The sequence below is a fragment of the Vigna unguiculata genome, chromosome 3, assembly GCF_037176805.1.
Source record: "Vigna unguiculata cultivar grain cowpea cultivar isolate G323 ecotype 2 chromosome 3, ASM3717680v1, whole genome shotgun sequence".
Lineage (NCBI taxonomy): Eukaryota > Viridiplantae > Streptophyta > Magnoliopsida > Fabales > Fabaceae > Vigna > Vigna unguiculata.
In genome coordinates, this window is record NC_140794.1 from 21,212,398 (window position 1) to 21,230,510 (window position 18,113).

General features: G+C 32.5%; 1 protein-coding gene across 3 annotated transcripts; it reads right to left on the reverse strand.

Annotated features, from left to right (window-relative positions):
• Positions 1-8,806: 8,806 nt before the first annotated feature.
• Positions 8,807-17,096, reverse strand: LOC114177319 (uncharacterized protein At4g18490). 3 transcript variants are annotated; one of them, XM_085670783.1, is made up of 15 exons: positions 16,800-17,096; positions 16,300-16,386; positions 15,515-15,641; positions 14,987-15,169; positions 14,014-14,853; positions 13,663-13,851; positions 13,454-13,591; positions 13,159-13,296; positions 11,673-11,867; positions 11,408-11,570; positions 10,978-11,045; positions 10,849-10,885; positions 10,298-10,459; positions 9,189-9,301; positions 8,807-9,101 (listed from the first exon to the last, which is right to left on the reverse strand). In XM_085670783.1, exons 2-15 carry the CDS (start codon positions 16,358-16,360, stop codon positions 9,047-9,049), a joined length of 2,469 nt encoding a protein of 822 aa, XP_085526909.1. In that variant the 5' UTR covers positions 16,361-16,386; positions 16,800-17,096; the 3' UTR covers positions 8,807-9,046. The 3 variants fall into 3 exon arrangements, with proteins under 3 accessions (XP_085526909.1, XP_085526908.1, XP_085526910.1); XM_085670782.1 differs by having other exon boundaries at positions 8,807-9,301; positions 11,408-11,867; XM_085670784.1 differs by lacking the exons at positions 10,849-10,885; positions 10,978-11,045; positions 11,408-11,570 and having other exon boundaries at positions 8,807-9,301; positions 11,708-11,867.
• Positions 17,097-18,113: the final 1,017 nt, after the last annotated feature.

Below are 18,113 nucleotides of genomic sequence, written 5' to 3' on the forward strand. Positions count from 1 at the left end.
ACAAAATTTGTAAAAATAATAAACTTTGTAAAAGATTTCCCACGCTAGCCCTTCTTTGGCTTTATGCCTCACCAGCACCACCTGCAACATCATTTACTCCCATGTAACAAATTACACGATCATTGCTAAACATAAGCAGATAGGATGAGCTAACATATAAACATATATATATATATATATATATATATATATATATATATATATATATATATATATAATCACAAAATCAATGTACGCACACTCATCAGAGAACACTATCCTCTGATTCCATAAACCATGGTCACCACCATGTTCATCCACGTTCTACATCTTTAGATGATAATCTTAAGATATCCTTTGTTGCCACCACCTACAAGCCACAACTTGTAGAACACGTGAATCATGCTACAAACCACACTCCGCAATGCCAGGAGGAGTTTCCAATACAAATCACAATTCGTCCTCTCGACACAAGATTAGCACATCACTGGCCACAACCTATGATTGCTCAATCGAGTGGAGACCCTCCGTACAAGCCACAACTCACACACTTACACCAGTAACACACACCATTTTGAGTCACAACTCAAGGAATGTCCAATGTTCATCCTTCATCTCGAGCCACAACTTAAAGGATGTCATTCCGAGCCACAACTCAAGGGATGTCATTCTGAGCCACCACTCAAGGAATGCTCTAGAAAATTCCATCCTTAAGCTATCACCCAAAGCCTTGTAGATCACGCAAATCCAAAGAAACAAGCCATAAGTTATGTAAAACTCTAAATCTCCTCTCGGACATGAAACCACTATTCCAAGCATACCATACAAATACTTAACCATGGACCTAGGATATACATGCTTCCACGAACCTTGCCATTATGACTTCAACAGCTTTTTCACCTACTTCTCTTACTTCCCATTCCATGCAAAACCATCCAATTAGAAACTATTGGCACCAACACTACTTTAGATACTAGTGCAATAAAGAACTTCACCACTCAAAGGTGAAATTCTAGTACCTACCTCAAAACATGTCTAGGACTCTTCCACCATTGAGATCCTCTATGTCTATTCTTCATTGGTCTTTACTAGGTAACTCCTTATTCACGCGACACTCTGCCCTTGTAACATCCCGATCGGATATTACTAATTTTAATCAAATAAAATAAAATAGATAGTAATACATTAATTTAAACTTCCTTTTTCCAAAATGAAGGAAAAATGTAAACCTTTATTAAACGAATTCATCTAAAAACCATAAAGTTCCAATAATCATTACAAGTTCATAAACCAATCAAAATATTGTTTACAAAATATCCAAAATCCATAAAAACAATAAACTCTGTAAAAGCTTTCCCACGCTAGCCCCTCTCCGGCTCTATGCCTCACCAACACCACCTACAACATCATCTGCTCCCGTGTAACGCATTACATGATCATTGCCAAACACAAGCTTATTGGGTGAGCTAACATATAATATAATATATATATATATATATATATATATATATATATATATATACACATCACAATTCAACTATACACACAATCATCAGAGAAACCTCGTCCTCTAATTCCACAAATCATGGCCACCACCATGTTTATCCACGTTCTACATTTTTAGATGATAACCTCAAGATACTCTTTGTTGCCACCACCTATAAGCCACAACTTGTAGAACACGTGAGGGAAAACATGTTACGAACCACACTCCGCAACGCTAGGTGGAATTCCCAATACGAACCACACTTCATACTCTCGACCCAAGATTAGCACATCATTGGCCACAACCTGTGATTGTCCAATCGAGTGGAGACCTTCTATACAAGTCACAACTCACACACTCACACTGGTAACACACACCATTTCGAGCCATAACTCATGGAATGTCCAATGTTCATCCTCCATCTTGAGCCACAACTCAAGGGATGTAATTATGAGTCACAATTCAAGGAATGTCACGTGTTTACCCTTCATCCCGAAACACAACTCAAGGAATGTCATTCCGAGCTACAACTCAAGGAATGCTCCAGCAAAGTTCATCCTTAAGGTATCACCCAAAGCCTTGTAGACCACACACATCCAAAGAAACAAGCCATAAGTCATGTAAAACTCTAAATCTCCTTTTACACATGAAACCATTATTCCAAGCATACCATACAAATACTTGACCATGAACCCAAGTCCTCGCATAATAGCCAAATACTCTTAACCACTTGAGCTAGTCTTGTCCTTTGTCTTCTCTCTCCATATTAATTAACTTAGGGACTCCCGTCTTCATATTTATTAAATAAATATTTATTTATTTATTTCATTTTTCTGGGTCTTACATATTAAGTCTTGTTTTGATGATTTAATCCAATTGGTTGGTTGAACCATATTTTGTTTTGATGAATAAAGTTGTTTCAGATTAATCTTCTAACAAGTGTTATTTTGAGTTAAAATTATTTGGAAAATTCCTATTTAATAGGATGGTATTAGTGTTGTGTTTTAAAGTTTGAAAAAAAAATGTGGCATCTCTAAAGGGGTGTTACACATTACACCAAACTTTGTGAATGAGAGAGTTAGTTACTCCTAGACATACTGAATACAAGACTGATATTGAAATTAAATGTCTCCAGCTTTCAGAATACCCTTCTACCTTCAAGTGTAGAGATATCAAGTTTCTTTTTTTCTAAGTGTGTGTTTTTTACCTATGTCAAACCCTCTATTTATAAACTTTCATAATTGGACTTGGACTTGATTTGGTACTTAAATAAATTGTTAGAGATAATCCTTGATATATATCTTTTAATCTTTAGAGATTCCATATCTTTGAAATATTCTACAATTATTCTGACTTATAATTTGACTAACCAACTTTTTGGATATCTGATATTGTTGATAATCTTTGACTATTCAATATTTCACTCATTCTCTTGATAATCTTTCTAAATCACTGAGATTTCCACTTATTTGAAAATATAATCCACACATTTATATTTTCCTCTTTTATTGAATAAAACCTAAAATACCAAATAAATTTCAAAAATAAAATAACAATTAAACATAAAAATAAATAAAATAAAAACATGATAAGGCCAATTATCAGTCATTATGAAACATTTATGAACTTGTATTTAGGGTCATGTAGTGTAAGGTTTATTTTGAGTCCTTGTATTAAGAGTCAAGTAGTGTAGAATTTTTGAACAATCTTGCTTAAGTTGTAGGGAAATGTTTGCGCCTAGCTTAAGTTAACCTAGGGTGATTAGTTTCATAACCTAGATTGGTGGAGGATTTCCCATACACATGATGCCACATGGCAAGCTCTTAGTGGAGATTTTTCATACAAAGGTAGTGGTCATGTATCATTATCCTAGTGGAGAAACTTTTATTAAAGTGATTTTGCACATGACACTCTAGGAGTTGAGAGTTTTCCTAAAATTGAGAGTGCCACATGTCATGCTCTCCTTCACCGAGATGTGATTTTTAGGGTTTGGTGCGAGATAACATTTTAGAATTTTGGTCCACTTTGGAGACACCTTACTCTATAAATAGAGGTGTCTCCCCATGTATTTTTTTTTTCACTTTGAGATGTGTAATGTTATGTTACCAAAATTATTTTGTGCTATAAACTTGTCTTTTAATCATTCCTAGAGCATCCTATGAGGTCTCTCTAGCCACCTTTCTCTAGAGTTAGTCCAACCTCTCTAAGAGCACCATCAACCACCACCACCACCAAAACCTCCAAACCCGAGACTCGTTTTTCCCATTACTCCATTCCACCTAACTTGAGAAAGAGGCTATCATTTGTCTCCTTGTTTCAAACACATTACTCTTAACATTGATAAATGAAATGAATCAAAGACTCGTAAGGAGGATGTTCAAGACCACATTTGAAAGAAAGCCATGCAAGAAGAAATTTATGCTCTTGAACAAAACAAGACGTGGACTATCACTACTTTGTCCGCTAGCAACACTCCTATAGGATTCAAATGGGTGTACAAACTTAAAACGCAAGGTTGATGGTTCAATAGAAAGCCATAAAGCACGCCTAGCGAAAAAAAGCTAAACACAATTATAGAAGGTATGAATTATCTAAATACTTTTTCTCCAATTGCTAAATTGCCCATTGTCCCGTTCATCTTTACCATTGTTGCATCAAAGAATTTGACTCTGAAGCAACTCGACGTTAATATATAACATCTTTTTGCATGGAGACTTGGATGAGATTATATACATTTAACATTTCTTTGTCCCATGCAAAGCTTCGTCTTTCCTTCAACACTGTGATAAACATGATAAGCAATACCACTTTCAATTTAAAATTTTAAAGAAAATATAAACTACTCGATCTTCTAATTCTTATTCAATGTGACAGCATACATTCACCCTTTCCAACACCAACCCCACATTATTAGTTTGTAAAAGAAAAACATAATCTATTGGAAGTGGTTGCAATTACTGTATTTATTATTGTTGGTCGGCATTGTATAAAAAGACCGACAATTTGGTCCTGTGTGAGAATGATGAATATACGATAGAAGATGAGAGGCCTGCATATATCGATATGATTTTTGAGCAAATTGATGCAACTATAATCTACTGATCAATACTACTGCAGAAGGAACACAACATCTGAATTGAGGAAACCCACTTTGTTACGAGGATATCATTTCAATTATATTCTTTATCTTATCCTCACAGCGTAAATGGCTTTATATGGCTTTTATCTTTTTAACAAACTTGGCATTATCGCAATTGACTTTCATATATACTATTTTAAGGTGCACTTTCATAAACTTTTTCGTAACCACAAAGTATTTTCCACTAAAAAAATGTATTAGCATACCAATTGTAAGGCCATTGCAGTTCTCGCATATACCATTGATTCAGATTCAAAATCTATAATATAACCTGCTTCGAGCATCAAAGTGGGAAAACTAATATTTCTCCCACACACCTTTACGATTGTGAGATAATGAGAGATATATAGTACAATCAAGAAAAGAAGAAAAAAAAAGTAAAAAATGGCACAAAGACGAATATGTAAGAAGGAAGAACAAAGAAAAAGTAGATAAGGAAACAAAAAAAGGAAAAAGGCCATGCATATCCAAATGAACATCAGAATGAATCTTCCAGCTGCTTAAAAAATTATTGTTCACCTAACTTGGATCTTCCTTAGGGACCTCTCAATTGGATAGTTTATCTCCTTTTCAATTAGCACATGTTCCGATAATGTAAAATTTGTGTGGGTGTTGAGATATCCTCAATCTTTTTTAAATATAAATGTTATCTAAATGAAAGATGACAAATTAACTAGTATTTGTAGGTATGAAATGAATAATATACCTTGGTTTTTAAATATAAAGACGAAAATATTTTACACTACTACAAATTCTTATATTACATGATAATTTTCTTGCAAATTTGTTAAAAAAATTTGCAAGAAAAGATTTTTTCCTGTTATTTTTTTTTAAGAATTTTAATTGGCAGGTAATTTCTTCGTGGGTAATTATTTCCTACAAAATTATAAAATTCGCAAGTATTTCTTACAAAATTTGTTGCGAAAAGTGTTTTATACAAAATATTTTGCAAAAAAATTGGCAGCAATTTCCTGCAAATTTTTTTTTCAATTCAAAACAAAATTGGTAGGAAATATGATTTTTTTTTAGTAGTGTTAATATATTAAGTAACTTAATATTTTTATCTTTATTATTATTATTTATAATAAAATATATTATTTAGATAGAGAAGTTTTTTTTAAAAAAAAAAATATCATTTAAAAATTGATTAGAGTAATTCGATTATTTAAAGTTATAGCATTTCGTATTGCATGTAAAAGTACAAATTTGAAATTCTTGATTATTTTTCTCATTTGGATTTATCGTTTATCTTTTTATTTTCTTCTCGATTTAATTTCAAATAGATATTATATATTATTTTTTCAATTAATATTAATAAAAGTCTCTTTTATATTTAAGTTTATTGTTATTTTTTTCATATTTATTACCTATACAAGTTAATATTATTATTAATGTTAGTTAAAACTTTTTAATTAAGTTTAATGATATTAGTCTGGTATTATCACAAATAATTTTATTAGGTTGATGTCGATGTGAACTAGAGTCATTTTTCATTAATATCAAATAAGATTATTTTCAATGAATGTCGACCAAAACGTAAACTGAAATTATTTATTGATAAATGCTAATATAAGTTCTCTTTACTAAAAATTGGTAAAGCTATTTTTCAACAATTATTAATCACGAGGTTGTTTATTGACATTAAGTAAGATTATTATTCAACTTATGTAAGTGAAATTTTGTTTAGTTGATATTCATAGAAGTTATTTTTTAATTAACATTTTTATTAACGTTAGGGAATAATTTGCTGTATTTGTTATCATGGGTCCATAATTTACGCACTCATTAATGCGAAATGGGATCTCAAAATAAAGGAGAAAATGTGTAATTTATTGGGATCAAAGATACTTGTTTCAACTAACAGAGTGCAGTAAAATATTCCTTCGACATTTTTAGAGTAAATGTGTGGAAACTTTGTGGCGTTTGTTTTTATTCTCATGATAATACACGCCACCTTTTTTATTTCTATTATAGATCGTTATTTCATACTAGCAAAACTTAAAAACATACAAGTAGATCTAACTCCTCCATAGCTTGCCCTCCACTAATCATTAATTTCTCAACAGCTTTAAAACAGGGAATAATACGCTAAATTAATTCTTGGAACTATGAGTTTCAAATAATTTAGTTCTTCAAACAACCGAGTCTTTGTTTTGGAATGGATTTGAATATTTAGAAACTAAATATTCTAAAATAAGTTTTCATAAATTATAATTAATTTATGCAGGACTTCAAAAAAATTTAGTAATTTTATTGAAGAGAGATTTATAAATTAACTCATGCATAAATCATCAATTTGATCTTTTAGAAAAACTTATTAAATTTGTGTAGTTATTGAGAAGTGTGTCTAAACACAGTCAAAACAAAGAGTGGTGATTATTTGAAGAGTTAAAGTAAGAGAAACTCGTAGTTTCAAAAAAATTAATTTAGCGTATTACTCCCTGTTTTGAAATGATGGTGTGGATCTGGGCCTCCAGGACTGGCTCGATTGGGTCGGTAGTAGTGGCTTCTTGCTGCATTGCTATTTCTGAACCCATTGGTGTAGGAGGAGACCTTAACACTTTCTTCCATGGCTAGGCTTCTGCCTTCTGATCCTGGATAAAGATAGTGGGAAGAAGAAAATGGGTCATCATTCCTCAAGGGGCGACTCTCCGACATGGAGAATGAGAGTAACAGGAGTAGTAAAGTGCAGAAACAAATACTTAGTCTTGTCATTTTCCCTTCAAGATTCTGAAAAATGCTACACAAATTTGGTGTATATTCTTGCCAAGAGGTAGCATGTATATATATATAGGTATATATGTGCATCAGGTAGGTGTTTACTTCATTATTTTATTTTATAGTGATCCAAGTGGAAGTCCTTATTGCATTTCCTAATTCCTTTTGTATTTATGTGAGCACTTCCCTTTGTACTAATGCTGTGTTTGGACATTTGTGCTTAAAGATACATTTTGGAGGCATGCAACTCCCCAATCTGTTGCCAAGTGAGTGTATAGCTGTGTCGTATACGAAAAAGAAAAGGGCTACTCCCATTTCTTACCATGTTGCCTTTCGACCTTTCAAGGATCCCACTGTGAATGATGACTAATTTCTCTAACTTATTTTTGGAGCTAATTAGAATGCCTGCTTAGCTGTTTCAATTATGTCTTTTTCTGATGTTTATCATGCTTCATCATTTAGTGTTTAGTTATTTGTTTCCTTCCTTGCAGGAGTTTGAGTTCATGGAACAATTAAGTTTCCCCGCCAAAAGAACTTACTTTTGTGAATTAAATTTTGTGCTTAGAAACTATTATATTCAATAAATAATGGCAACACTCTATTTTATCTCAAGAATTGCGAGATTCCTTCTCCCCTGTTCAGACTCTGGACAGAGGAGGAAAATAATAGATGATTCTTGATTATCATGTATAACTTATAATCACTATGCTGTAATTTTGGTTACACACTTTGATTATCGGTAAAACACTAATTGGCAATCGAGTTCTATGAAACTTTGACAACCTCTTCAATTACGGGTCTTCATGTCCAACACTTCCAATCCAATAGCAATACATAAACGACATTTTTATCTCATTATGGTGAAGTGTCAATTTTAGAAAGCATTCTTTTCAATCTCTAGCATAACTTTCACTCGGCTTTTACATGACATTGTCGAAGTCATGTTTTTTAAGGAGTTAGAAAGTCATAAATTTGATCGTCTAAATTTTTAATAAGAAACAGATAATATATTCCTAGATGAACCTTTTCAATATTAATGATCAAACAGAATGAAATATCCCCTTTTTAAATTTTAGATGCATAAATTAGGTTCATTTTTATATTAAACAACATATTCATACTATTATATTAAACTAATCTTTTTATAAATAATTTTGAATATATAAATTTTGATGATCAATTTAAATCATTTATAATAATGCTTAATATATATATATATATATATATATATATATATATACATGCATGTGTATCTCTGTGTACTAGTGTAGTATATTTTCAATATTAAAAATGACTCATCGATGGACGCTTTGCAAATATACTCGTCGTTATGTTCTCTAGGCCAAAAGTCTTGACAATAGAATTTTCAAAGAAATGCAAAAGGATTCAGTTGAAAAAGCTAGTAGTTTCTTTTCTTTTTAATCTTTTTCCCTTTTCCTGTACGTAGTTAAAAAGATAATGAATGTCTAAGGTAAGACGATACATGCATCACAATTGACTTCATACAAATTTAAAACCACAATCAAACAAATGAAATTTTTTCATAATTTCTTATTGTAAGGAAAACAAATGTCAGTTAAGTTCAGATAACGCTGAAGGAATACATGTATTTAGTCCTTAAATTCAGATGATTACTGATACCTGAACATTTTTGTTTAGAATAGGCAACACGTATCAAAGATCTTTCAACATGCATACCTTCGAATGCAATAATTTGTAGCTGATCAAGTTTGGATCTCCTTAGACATCAACTGCGAAGCAAATTTCTGAACCTTCCGAATGTTCACAAAATGTAAGGAAATAACCAGCATTAATCTCTAAAATTAAATGACTAGGAGGAAATGAACAAAAAAATAATGGGAGGATATTTCTTCTTCATAAATGGGGTGATTAAGCATCAGCAAGTTATTGTCGTTTACTATGGCTCGAATTAACAAGTCTTTTGCTTCCTCGTGCTTCTTTTTCAGCATGTTACAAATCTGCAAGAAATCACACTCAGAAGGAAATCCACCATTAAAAATGATGTAATATTCAGGGTGAAAACAATTTGCACCTTGAAAGTGTGCACAGTTATGACTTAAGCAAGCTAATATATAATTTGGTTTTCTTGCATAAAAAATTGAACACAAGAACGGGGAATTTAGGAATAGAAATGGCTTTATAAACAAAGATATATATTATATATTCCCTTGCATGCAGCTTGGTCAGCCTCAGGCCAACATAGTCGTATCTCAAATTCTAAAACGTAAGAAATGACATGCGGTTTTACTTCGGGGAAACAAAAGCCATATTTTATTTTTACACACACCAGTCCGAATTTGGTCCTCAAAGATCTGGTATTCAAAATGGGAGCTTATCTAGTGAGTGTATGAGAGAAGTTAATCCTAGTCATACAACCATGTATAAATGATTAAGATTGTCATAAATTATAATTAGTTTCAGTATTAACTGTTTATATTAATTATAAAAGTTCAGATTTGTTGCTCTTATACTGTCATCTCTCATATGATAACTTCCTTCAAAGTGTCTTAATACGGTGCTTAAAATAAAGTAAATGCAGTGTCACAGTAACTAATTTCAGAAATAGGGTTATTTTGGTGAAATTTATATATATATAACTGTTTGGACACATGCCAATATTGTGTAAATTTTTCCCGCCCTTTTCTTACAGAAATTATGCTGCTTTTTCATTTGTCCACTAACCGTGAAAGCACAGGTGGACTGTTCGAGTGGTACGTTAAACAGAATAAATACAAACTAGCATATTAGCGTGTTTGTTCAGTAGCCAGATCAACTTCTTGAATTCTATGAAACCGTTTTCGTATGCAGATGACAGAAGGTAACCATTCCAGCAGACTATTTTTTTTCAATATCACCCCTATATTGCTAAAATACACTTAGATATTGATAAGATGGTTAGTTGAATAATTTTAACATAACACTAAGATAGATCATAAAATGTTCAGATCACTTACATCTTCAAGTTCTTTCATGTAAGCTTCAGCCTTTTCAACATTGCTGTTATCTTCCATGAGTATAGAATTAGGTATTTCCACTTCCATCACTTTAATCTCTGATGGACTTTTAAGTCCAGGGGTTGAACGATTGTTAAGTAAATTGTTGGGTATACTCTCCACCTGATTTCATAGAAGGATATTTGGGTAATATATAGAGAATAAAACTTTAGTATCTATAATGATCACACTTAAATATTGTCAATAGAGAATTTGTGTCTAACGTTCCCTGTTATATGTGGCATAAAGTCTGTCTATTTATATTAGAAATCTAGGTATTGATTATTTATAATTAGATTGCCCGATTTTAGCAATTAGAATAATTGTGCCATTAGTGCTATTTATGGTTGTAGATATCTATGCAATATGTATAGATGAATGATATCACGATCAATGAAAGACATTAAAACGGAGTTCTTGACAAATATCCGTAAATCGTTGTATTTATCAGTACTACGCAGTAATCAGCAAATATATGACAACACATTAGATATACCAATGCCGTTGTGTACCTCTCCAATAACTTCTTCTGAAGATTCTTTGGAATCTCTGCAGTTAAGAATAGTTAAATGTCCAGTACCAGCTTAAAAATTAGATAATTTTTCATAAATAGAAGTTAAGGCAATCAACTTTCTCAGAACCTGCTTTTACTAAGGGTCTGAGAGATGCGTTTTAGGGACCTCAACGATGTAAAATCAGCTTCTGAAACCTGTGAAATTGATTCTTAGGGTAGCAAACGTAGCATATCTGTAACAATCAGCTTATAAGCATTTCTGTATAATTCTTTGATCACAAAGGTACCAAATCTTCATGTTAGAGTAACATAATTATGAAGTTCTTTTTAGGTTCTACATTTTTTTTTCTTTGAAGGAAAAAAAAAATCATTCCAGCCATGTGAATGGGAGTCAACCAGTGTCCAAGGGGAGGAATGATGCACCCAAAGTAGATAGCAGGAGTCAGTAATGACGACATTTTCAAGTGATATGATGTGGCTTGTGAGTGTCAAATAATTTATGAGATGAATTTTCCCTTCAATCATTCAAACAGTAAAAATCTTTAAAAATGTCAAACCTCAATAGTTTTTCTCTTCAAGAATGTGGTTGAGGGCTTCTGATTGTTACCGATGTCAATAGGATTGTCATTCTTTGATGCTGTATTACCCTGTATCTGAATGCTCTGGCCAGAGCTTACTATGGAGTTTGTTTCTTTTTGGTTTAAAGAAGTTGTTAGAATCCTGTTAGCTCCAAAGTTCCCGATATAAACAAAATTATTTAAACGTTCTCCGCAAGAAATTAAAGAGAACAGAAGAAGGAAGTACAACAACTTAGCACTCAACCTTGAAGTTTTTAAGCTTGAAAGAGCAGGAGTGACCTTGCAATTTTTCGAAGTAAGTTTATTTCCTTCTACGGAAGTTATCCTTGATTTGTGAGAAGATTCCTTGCCTGAAGCTTCTGGTTGAGAATTTACATATACTGCCTGGTTAGTAACTCTCGCTGTCTTCTCTGTTAAGCAGGACAGATTAACTTGAGAACTGCAAAATTCCATAAAGAATGTTACGCTCCAACTTATGATAATCCCAAAGAACTTCAAAGCATAAATTATTACTAGAAACACGCTACACCCAAGCATTAATTTTCGGAAATCAACTAAAACGATGTAAAATATTAGAGTCTAAATACATTGAATGAAAAAATGGTTAGCATTATTAATTAAAAAAAAAGCAAAGAATCTATAGTAAGTAATCTCTAAGAAGTTTATCATAAATGAAACATCCAAGCATCAAAGGAAAGGAAACAAGTTTGATGAAGAATTAGGGACTAATTTTAATGAGAAAATTGGGGTCTACGATCATGGTAAGGACCAAAGCTCATATGAAGAAACATCTTTAGATTCTTTTATCATAGTGAAATAACATTTCTAGAAATAACAAAATTAAGAACCACGTAAGCAACGAGACACAAATACTTGTAAAAAGATCTATCTACTTCATATTCTTCCATCAACAAACTCTTGCCCTTTATTCATCTCATTCTTTAACAATATCTTGGATATTGGATTCATGTACCACTGATCACATGACTCCCCTACCTAAAAATTTGTCCTCCTACAGCAACAAGACAAGGAAAAGTTATAATAAACCAATCCATAACCCTAAAAGATATTCTTCATGTTCCCAAATTATTCGTCACTTTAATTCTTGTTAAGAAGTGGAACTTAAGCCTAACTTAACCCCACAAATGGGTGATTTGTTGTTTAATCCAACAACACACATCCCTCATGCCGAGGTATATACATCTCGAGTGTGATATTTGACATTAATGGGTGATTTGATAGTGGCTGATAGGGCATGAAACAATATGCCTAACAAACAACAAATCTCACTAGGATAGGCTTTAAGCTCAATTTAACAATGGCTCTGATACAATGTTAAGAAATGGACTTTAAGTTTAACTCAATCCTTTGTAAGGTGAAGTTTGCACCCACATATATACTCTAAATTGGCATTATCACAAGTTTACATTTGTTTTTTTCATACAAAATTAGTTGTTTAAGAATTCTTTTTATTTAAGTTTTTTTCGTAAAAGAAAATCAGTTTGAATTAGTATATCATTTTTATCGTATTCTATTTTTTTTTATTTTACTATAAAATTAGTTATTATTTAAAGATTTTGTTCATTTTATCTTTAGATTCATAAGTTTATTTATCATCTTTCTATTCAAAATAAATAAACAATAATTTATGATTCGACTCAATAATCATGGTTGTACATATTTCTCTATTTACTTAGATCAAATCATATCTTTTCCGGAAGTTACCTTACCTCAACATATGAACATCTTGGTTTGGCACGGCCCTTTCTAGAAATGTGATCTTGTTGTTATTTACTTCTTCGCAAAATGATTGTTTATTTCCTGCCAACTTTCCTGAACATGGTGTAACATCAGAAACAATGCCCTCCCTGATCATGATCAGAAGTAACAGCCATGTCACATTCACTACAAGGAAGTAACAAATCTAATTTCTGCCAAAGTATCATTTATGCATATAGTGGAAAAGAGTCACTTTTAAGGTAAGAAACTTATAGCTTTACAGATTTCCAGGAACATACATATTACCTGGTATTGCTACTACTTCTAAGATGATCTTTACTACCAAGCAATGCTGCCGCATCCCTCATTAGTTTGCTCGAATCCGTGATGGAAACACCTGTCATTTTGCTTCCAGATCTTGTGTCTTTTGACCCAAAGTTCTCCCTGTTAAGAGATATAAATCAGACATTCTACCATTGTAGGCAATAACTATAATAGTTTCACAAGCATAACACCGTTTTTGAGTGATGGATCCAAGGACCATGTCAGCATTCTTTTTGTTGCCAAGGGAAATACCCTTGGTCCCAACTGTTGATGACGGTTGTTTTAAAGGTCTGTTGCCCTCTGGTGTGCAAAACACACTTGACTGCATATCATGGAGTTTATTATCTTTAATCAACACCATGTTTTCCACTACAGATTTACTGCATCAAATGAGTGAAATCATGAAAACAGTATATATTTGAAGAAAAAAAAAATGCCTGCTACCTTACAGAACAGAATTGTAAGAAACTCAGCTAATAACAGAAAGAAACTATAACGCTAACATTCGTAATGACAATAGTAAAATGATGTAACAATTTTACCTGCTTGCAAGACCCAAATCACACACTAAAGTTGTTTCTTTATTTTCTTTGCTCCCATTGTCACATGAAATCTTGTTCAAGGCCTCAGCTCTAGAATTATTTTCATAACTTGTATACCTATTTTCTGGCTGAGGGTCATTAGTGACTCCTTGGGCATTTCTTTCTAGAGTAATTGCTTCATCAACACTGTTATCTGACTTAGTGATGTGATGTGGGGAGGAACGCTCCAATTGTAGGTCAACGGTATCAGGCTTCATATTTGTTGCCTTATCATTAATCTCTTGCATGTCATCCGAAACATTGATTTTTCTGGTTCCAGAAGAAAACATTTCCGTACATTGATATGTTGGCCTATGATTAATCTCTTGTTTATCTCCAGATACATTACTGACTCTTGTTCCAGATGAAATAACCTCTGTATGCTGGTCTGAGATAGTGTGCTGTTCTGAATCACTCTGACCTACTGACTGAGAACATGGGACATTGTTAACCTGCTCAGATACTGATTCTGTAAAATTTTCCTTCTCAGGTAAGTCTATTTCTTGCATGTCAAGATTCCCAGAGGATGAAATTCTGGAAACAGGACCATCCTGTCTCAAAACTAGATTTCCTAGGCTACCAACCATAGTCTCAGCCTTAAAAGTTTCAAGCTCCTCTGGTGCATGGGACTTAACAGCCGTGCTATCAACAGATGCATGAGCACCTTCATCATTATTGGTTTTAGGCCTTTTAGCACCTTCTTTATCACTTCCTTCGTTGCTTACAACCTTTTTTCTCGGACTACCGTTGGAAGTAGTATCTACTTGCACGAAGCTTGAATCAAGATTGAAGCTATCCAACCTATGGCATCAAAAGATGCAAAATTTTGAGAATAGATATATATCTTCAAACCACTCAACTGATGCTTCAGAAACCAAAAATAACAAATATGTACATTAAATGATTATAGCCTCAAATATTTTCAACCACTTACTCATTAAAATCAAAGCTGAAATTAAACTCATCTTGCTTTCCTCCTTTTGCACCAGAAATTTCTCCTTTCTTATCCTTAGACTGGGAACTCTTCTTTGGTGGGCATGTAAAATCAAGATCTGACATGTCCAACTTAAATGATGATATCTTATCAAACTCACCATCCAGATTAAAATTAAGGTCCCTAGCAAGGATTATTTGTAACACATCAAATTAGAAACTACAAACTCATAAGTCAAAATTGTACAACATAAGCACATATGTTTATCATGGTAATCTGCTGCTTAAATGAAAATCTCTTTTACATAAAACATCATAATCACAATAGATATGTAAAAAAGATAAAACTTATGAACATGTAATTTACTATATCAACCTTCTCCATTTTAAGTGTAAAATATTGAACCTGTCAAACTAAAGCCTTGTGAAACAGAAGGATTCAGAATGAAACCAATATCAGTACCCTTACCGTCTATATTTCACTTTTTAAAACCTAAATTATTAACTTCAGTATGTTAGGAAGACTTACATTTTTTCAAAATCAAATGGCTTCTTCTTTCCTTTAGAAACAGTGTCAAAGTCAAAGTCAATTGCATCATCATCTGCCATTGACATGGACTTCCAGGAGCTAAGAAATTTCTTTCCAATTTCATCACCTATTTGAATCGAAAAATGCAAAGAAATTGGTAATACTTGCATATATCCTTATTGTTGTTTTTACTCAACCACGAGAAAAGAAAATGTTTGGTTTTCTCATGGACTACGTGAGAATGCAATCTCACAAATTACAAGAAGTTGAAAGCACCTAAGAATGTTGCATCAATATAAAGGATTAAGGAATACATGAATTTAAAATATTTAAATTAGTAGCCCTTAAGTACGGTGTGAAGTTATTTTAGAAAGTTTTTTACTCTACTGAATTTTTTTTTCCCTTTTGTTATTATAATTTTAGTTGAAGATAATCCATGGTCGGATTTGCAGTAAGAGTGTTTCATTTGGACAAACCAAAGTCCTGTTTTCCATCCAAAATGAAATCAAGTTAAGGGAAGAATAAGGACTTCACCCAGAACACTATAAATGAACTGCAATAAATTGCTATGCTTATCTAACTTTTATGAACCATCAACATACTAGTTCCAAAACAGCGGTGACTAGTAAATTCTATTCAAAAAACTTAATGCACTGTCATGCAATCAATTCCAAGATCATCCATTCCTTCCTCTCATACTGTTACCTGTTTCCAATAAAGAACCAGAAAGAATCTACTTCTAATACTCACTACATCATGAAGTAAAAAACATTATAGAGAAAAACCTCGCGATGATTTTTTCTCCTTTGAATCTGCAGGTGAGGATTCCTTGTGTTCTTCAGTCATTCCTTCAGGTTGCTAAAGTTTTTGATCTACACCACAGACATTACAAAATCGCCAAATTCAAATTAAAAAGTAGGGAATAAATATTATCTAACCATACAAGTTCCTTGGCCACTCTTCTCCTAAATCATAAATTTGTTCCGTAATAGATCATCAATCGTAAACATTACCAAAAAGATATAACAACTGCAGTTTGATATATTTGCTAGTGTTCCAATAATCGCATTAGATGAAAATAAACGGAGGCATATGCATGATTGTTACACATAGTTGCTTAAAACTTAAAAGAAACTTATCATAAATCAAGTATACCCTAATCTATGAATGTTCAACAACCGAAATCAGTTGAACTTCATAGACATCAAACTTAATAAAATATTACCGTAATTGCAGCTGAGACATGCACGAAATGTGGAGATTCGCAAAGAAATGCGTGACTTACCTATCCGAGAAGCGTAGAAAACTCAATGGACAAGGAATCCGGAAGATGAAGGGGGTAAGAGAAGGTAGGAATTTTTATTTCCGCGACTGAATGAATGAGAGTGACGATAGACTGTGATAGTGTTTTTGTTAGGTTGTGATGAGGGAGAAAGAAAATACGAGAGAGAATCGTTTGGCTAAAAGAAAATGAACATGGAAATAGGAACTGCTTGATCGAATTAACTTATAAACACTAACGGCTTCTAACTCCAGAGTCCAAACTTAAGAAAGGCGGGAAACACGAAGAACCAAAAATGAAACGAGGATTATAAAAACATAGGTGAAAGAGAAATGAACTGAGACTAACGTAATAGAGGAAAAAATATCTACGGATCAAATCAGGGTATTTTAACTTTTTTTAACCGAGTTACCGCTAAAGGTAAATTAAGGGATTTTGGTTTTGGTTCCTTTTTTAAAGTTTGTTCTATTTAGATTTTCATCTTTTTTAAATCTATGGAATTGTCAAATAGAATATCATATCAGCTGTTCATTTATTACACGTAACAAATTATTTAACTTAAAAAAATTAAATTAAATTTCTAGTTCATCATCTTTCTTCTTTTTTCTTGGTGAACTTATTCATTCTCCACCTTCATCTTCTTCTTTATTAACGAACATCTTCATTATCCAAACAGAGAGCCACAACAATAATCAAAACTCCTTTTCCATTAACATCTATTCTTCATTATCAACCTCACAACCTTCTCGATCCAACCATTCAATTAGCTTCCACTCAAGTCAACTTTAACTTCATCTTCCAAGTATAAAAAATCCATAAAATCACAAATTATGGAATTTCAAACATCACATTCATAGAAAACATAAAATCACTTTAATTACTTTGTTTTTAACGTTTTGAAATCTTTTGAAGGGTTGGTGAAAAATTATAGGGGAAAAAGGATAAAAAACCCAATCATTCCATTATTTCCACTCAACTTTAAATTTTTCAACTATCAAAAATCCCAACCTAAAAATTATTTGGAACAAAAAATTATAGAGAACCCAGAGAAATTAGCAGAAAATTATAGAGAATCCAAATAAATTAATCTTCATACATCGTAGATAAAGGAACCCCACCATCAAAATTATCTTCCTTTTCCGCTCTACTTAATTTTCTTCACTCGTATACACAATCAGAGAACTTGTTACCACCTTCATTCTCTTCTGCAAATCTGATTTAAAAAAAAACATCTTCCAACAGTCACCATTAACACACTCAACACTCACAAAACCCAACCAAAACCCTAATCGCATGTGTTGGTGAAGAAAGTGAAAA

Excerpts from the sequence above, each read along its gene's own strand:
- LOC114177319 (XM_085670782.1), bottom strand. The coding sequence starts at position 16,360 with ATGACTGAAGAACACAAGGAATCCTCACCTGCAGATTCAAAGGAGAAA. Across the intron at positions 11,046-11,407 it reads TGAAGAGAAAAACTATTGAG|GTTTCAGAAGCTGATTTTAC; the intron begins GTTTGACATTTT and ends TCAATTTCACAG. Across the intron at positions 9,302-10,297 it reads ACATGAAAGAACTTGAAGAT|ATTTGTAACATGCTGAAAAA; the intron begins GTAAGTGATCTG and ends GATTTCTTGCAG.